The sequence below is a fragment of the Diadema setosum genome, chromosome 8 (genome assembly GCF_964275005.1).
Source record: "Diadema setosum chromosome 8, eeDiaSeto1, whole genome shotgun sequence".
Classification (NCBI taxonomy): domain Eukaryota; kingdom Metazoa; phylum Echinodermata; class Echinoidea; order Diadematoida; family Diadematidae; genus Diadema; species Diadema setosum.
In genome coordinates this window covers 29,592,928-29,597,512 of record NC_092692.1, presented here as the reverse complement: position 1 = coordinate 29,597,512, position 4,585 = coordinate 29,592,928, and the positions used below count along the sequence as shown (strand labels likewise).

The following is a 4,585-nucleotide window of genomic DNA, read 5'->3' as shown; positions in this document are numbered from 1 at the left end:
ATCATAGCTGCGGCAAGTTATGGCTTCACCCTCAGCCTTCTTTGCTATTTTTTTTTCATTTATTCATATACCTCCCTTTGAAATTGATGAGTGCTATGATAAGAAATTGATTCTCGTCTTTGAGGAGTAAACATCGCATTTGCATTGCGAGACAGTATTGGTCGTGAAGGTCAGGGAAATAAAAACGCGATAGGCTGAAGAAGAATAAAATGATGCTCCCGTCTCTCCTTTTTCTCTTCCTCTCTCTAACTCACGGCGTCTGTGATCATAATACAACGCGCCTGCCACAAGCAGCATTTTCTCTCCGTCTCTCTCTCTCTCTCTCTCTCTCTCTCTCTCCTCTCGGACGCTATTTCCACAGCGCAGTGACGTCACTGCTCGGGTTAAAGTGATATTGGTCGTTTCCGATGCAGAGCAAGCGCGAAACATTTTCATCCGTGTTGTTTGCACACAGCTCTGTGCACGCTTTTGTTGTGTACGCAGCCATGCCTTCAAACCAGGAGACACCTTTTACCCTGTTGGCTGTACAGCCGTATTAGGTATACCTCCTATTTTTGGCTGGCAACACGAGCCATTAGAATGGCTTCCTACCAGCAGAAATTGTGAAAAAAATAGGATAAAAACACTTTCCCTCAGTACTTTTAATGGCACGGTATAGCTATAGCGTAAACAATCCGCAGCATATTTCTGGAAATATGTATTCTTTTCTCGTCTTTGTTTATAAAGGAACGGAAGCGATTGTAACATTAAATCATATTCAAAGTGAGCAAGCCCGGATGCATCCCATGAAACAGTGGCACCAGCAAAAATGTTTCCTCGAGGTTTTAGAAAAAAAAAGAAAACAATGTTCGCAAAACAGGGACACACACACACAACGCTGTTTCAACCTTTTCCCTTTACTATATTCATTTCAATCGAGACAATCTGCATGGTTGTCAATCAGTTGCAATGAAAAAAATATGAAAAAATATGCATGGTCTTACAGAGGTAATCGACCCGCTGTGGCATGTCTTGTTTCGTATCTTTAACCTCACATCCTTTATATTTTGTTATCAGGGATTGAGCAATGATATCCAAGAAAAATTGCATTTGTTCACGTTTACTGTCCGTTGAAGATAGCTTATAGCTACACCCTGTTGATCGATTATCAATAAGTGTGCCGGGTTCATATCGATGGTCACGTGATTGTTTGTACTCGTGGGGGGGGGGGGGGGGGCGGGGGCAACTTAATAACACGTTCGAAATGGAAACGTCATCATTGTCCAGTAACATACGGAAGGGAATCGATTTCGCTGACACCCTTAGAATTTATCTGAGAATGGGATGCGACGTCCGAGGATCCCTCGGAAGGGGAGCCGCGAACGTATCGATCGGGTGAATCAGAGCCGGATGTGTTATTACTGAACAGCTGTTCGTGTACGTATGTGAGGGCACTCGTGCAAGAACCGATGCGTTCTACAGCTATCTGTGTGCATCTGTGTGTGAATGCTAAGCACTTAAACATAATATAGGAAATAATTGTATCATGCAATGTGTTGGTATGTGAGTGATTGTCCTGTAATCCGTTTTGCCTATTATCGTCTTTTCTTATTCTCAGAAAAATGGCGTCTAATCTGAGCATGAAGTCAGAGGTGCAGTGTGCTGTGGATTTCCTCCGGAGCCACCTCTACAACAAGCTTCCTCGGCGTAGGGTCAATGTCCTCGCGGAGGAGATGGAGAAAGCTCTTTACCTGAAGTTCGCGGGTCACTGGTACCCTGGTCAACCGAACAAAGGGTCCGGTTTCAGGTGCATCCGAATCAATCGCCAGAAGGTGGACCCGGCCGTGGAAGCAGCCATCATCCAGAGCGGTCTCGACGTTGACGAGGTGGTCGAGAACCTGCCCCAGGAGCTGACCATGTGGATCGACCCGGGCGAAGTCAGCTACCGGATCACCGAGAAGGGCGTGGTGACAGTCATCTACAAGCAGGAGACAGTGGTGGAGGAGGGGATGGAGCCTGAGGCCCCCTTTTCTCTGGTGGACTCGTTGGGCTCCTCCCTTCAGGGGTTCCACATAAACACAGTGCCGTCCGTCCCATCTGTCACGGGTTCCACCAGTCCAGTGACGCCCGGCAGTCCTGGCGGCTCGTCGTCCACTTCGTCTAGTACCACCTCTCTCGTCCGACCAAACGCGCTCACCTTCACGGCTGCCTCCTTCGCCCAGACCAAATTCGGCTCCACCAAGCCCAAGAACTCTGGCAAGCGAGTCAACTTCCAGCAGCTCTCGCCCACGGAGTTCGCCAACTACATGAAGCAGCGGTCAGCCATGAAGAACTACCGCAGCAGCCAGCGCTCGCCGCAGCAGCTGTCTCCAAACGCCCGAGAGTTCGTGCCGTCGATGCAGCAGCAGTACGCCACTCCCTGGAGTGACGCAAGTGGCACCCCTGGAGCTGGTCTCCACAACACGCATCACGTGTCGCCAACAGGACTAACCCCCGAGGGGTGTTTTCTACCGGACGGTTGGGGGCTACCCACAGGCGCCGCGGACCAGTACGGCCAACCCTCGCTTATTGTCGCCAACTAAACGATTCAAGACTGGGCTTTAATCAATGCGACCATTTTTCGTATCGCTGAAATATAGCCTCATTCGCACTCTATACATGTGTTATTTACGAAAAAAAAAAAGAAAACTCTTGAAGTACTTCCGTTTTTGAATTTGCAAAGTGCAACACATTTTATCGTCGTTGCATCAAGCAGCTTGATAGCCAAACTATTTTTTCATGAATTGTTGTTTGAGAACGAATACTATTTACACGGTTTTACTATACTATAGCGAATACTATTTTGATATTACGATTAACATGAGGCCGGTAATCCTCGCATTTTTTACTGATTGACGTAACTTGGAAGGCTTTAAGTACTGCGTAACGTAAGTTTAAATGTGTGATATACCCATCGTGCTATTTTCACCTGTCTGACTCCTGTGCCCTATTTCGTTTCCTTTTTTTTTTTTCCTTTTCAAGTTTCCTCGTTTTCACGCTGTAAATAATTGATATTTCACTGTCACTGACAAGCTGACATGTTATTGTTTCCATTCGAACTTCTACGGAGGGCCGCTATTTTGACGGAGGTGCACGCACTTTCTGTCACGTGACTGAGATTAGATCCTGGATCCACCCCGCCTACCGGGTCACGTGGATGCCCCGTAGAAATGACTTTCCATCATTAGAAAAAGAGAAAAAGCGCTGTAGATTTCGTGACACATTTGCACTCTTATATGTGGTTCCTTAGAAGTATGTATTAACCACCAATACCTTTGCGACGTTAAGAGTACAGTGTATTCTAAACCATTTTCAAACAATCCTATTAATGTCATTCTAGTATACTCTGTACTCAAGCGCCTTTATATTAAAAATGTGTACATATATTCCATTAACCATCTCTCTTTCTTGCTTTCTATCACGAAGCTGGTGTGAAAACATAGCGTCGGATATCTATCTCAGTAAAGTACGTCATAACATGTTATAATTCGTAACTTTGCCATTTGAAGTATTGAACCTAAGGATATTGGTTTTTTGTACTGACGATACGGGAGTAAGAGAAATCAATAGCTTGTACAGTTTCGTACTACGACTTTAACTGTAATCATCACTGTGGTCATATCACTATCATCATCATCATCATCATCATCATCGTCGTCATCGATTTTCATCAATATGTCCATAATCAATAATCTACAATGAGATACTTTTGCAATCTTTTTACACTGTTAGTGAAAGCAGACACTCTGAGGAATGCTTTGAGCACGAGAGAATGTTTAAGGTGTTTTTGGAATTATTGTCGGTGAACAACATAGCCAAGAATGTACCTGAATATTCCAGTGAGAGAGACTTTCGCGAATGGTCCGTCTGTTCATGCCGATAGTATTTTACGTAGCGTGAGTGATATGCAATTACGTCATGCAACTTGTGACCAATCAGACGAAAGCATTTGACCCATATCATCACAAGCTCTGTCCAACTTGCTGACGTGATAATATATATTATATTGTACGTATACCAATCTATAGAGATTTTGTATTATTTTAAATCCCCGATGGTGTTTCTTTTTATAACCACGTGGGATATATTTTCTTACGCAATTTGTACATATATATTTTTCGTTTTGTCTTTACGGAGAAACCGTTACAAAAATACTTATAACGTTGAGATTTGATGTACAGTCCATTAATGACATGGCTCCAGGCAAACAAAAATGCTTTAATTATTAAGATATATGATTATTTATGATACTTGTAAATTTGTGTGGAAATTCATGGTATATATATTATATTTTTTCTTCAATGAGAGAGAGAAAAAACTAATGTGCATATTTTTTGCCTTGACTTTCACCTTGCTATTGCTTTGTCACGAATAATAAATGTTCCAAAAAGCAGAAGCATAAGCAGATGTATCATCCGTTGATGTTTACAAAGCACTGAAAAGCTTTTGTCCTTCCTTGAGGACCAACCATAACAACCCTTGCCAATATAAAGAAGAAACAACAACCGAAAAATAGTTTTCTGTGGAAAAGAAAAAAACAAACCAAAACAATAATACGCACGATTAT

General features: G+C 43.2%; 1 protein-coding gene across 1 annotated transcript; it reads left to right on the top strand.

The window, feature by feature from the left end:
- Positions 1-1,601: 1,601 nt before the first annotated feature.
- LOC140231961 (protein Tob1-like) lies at positions 1,602-3,083 on the top strand. The gene has a single exon (XM_072312111.1). The coding sequence runs from the start codon at positions 1,602-1,604 to the stop codon at positions 2,559-2,561; it is 960 nt and encodes a 319-aa protein (XP_072168212.1). The 3' UTR covers positions 2,562-3,083.
- The last annotated feature ends 1,502 nt before the right edge of the window (positions 3,084-4,585 follow it).

Coding starts and splice junctions, on each gene's coding strand:
- LOC140231961 (XM_072312111.1), top strand. CDS start 1,602: ATGGCGTCTAATCTGAGCATGAAGTCAGAGGTGCAGTGTGCTGTGGAT.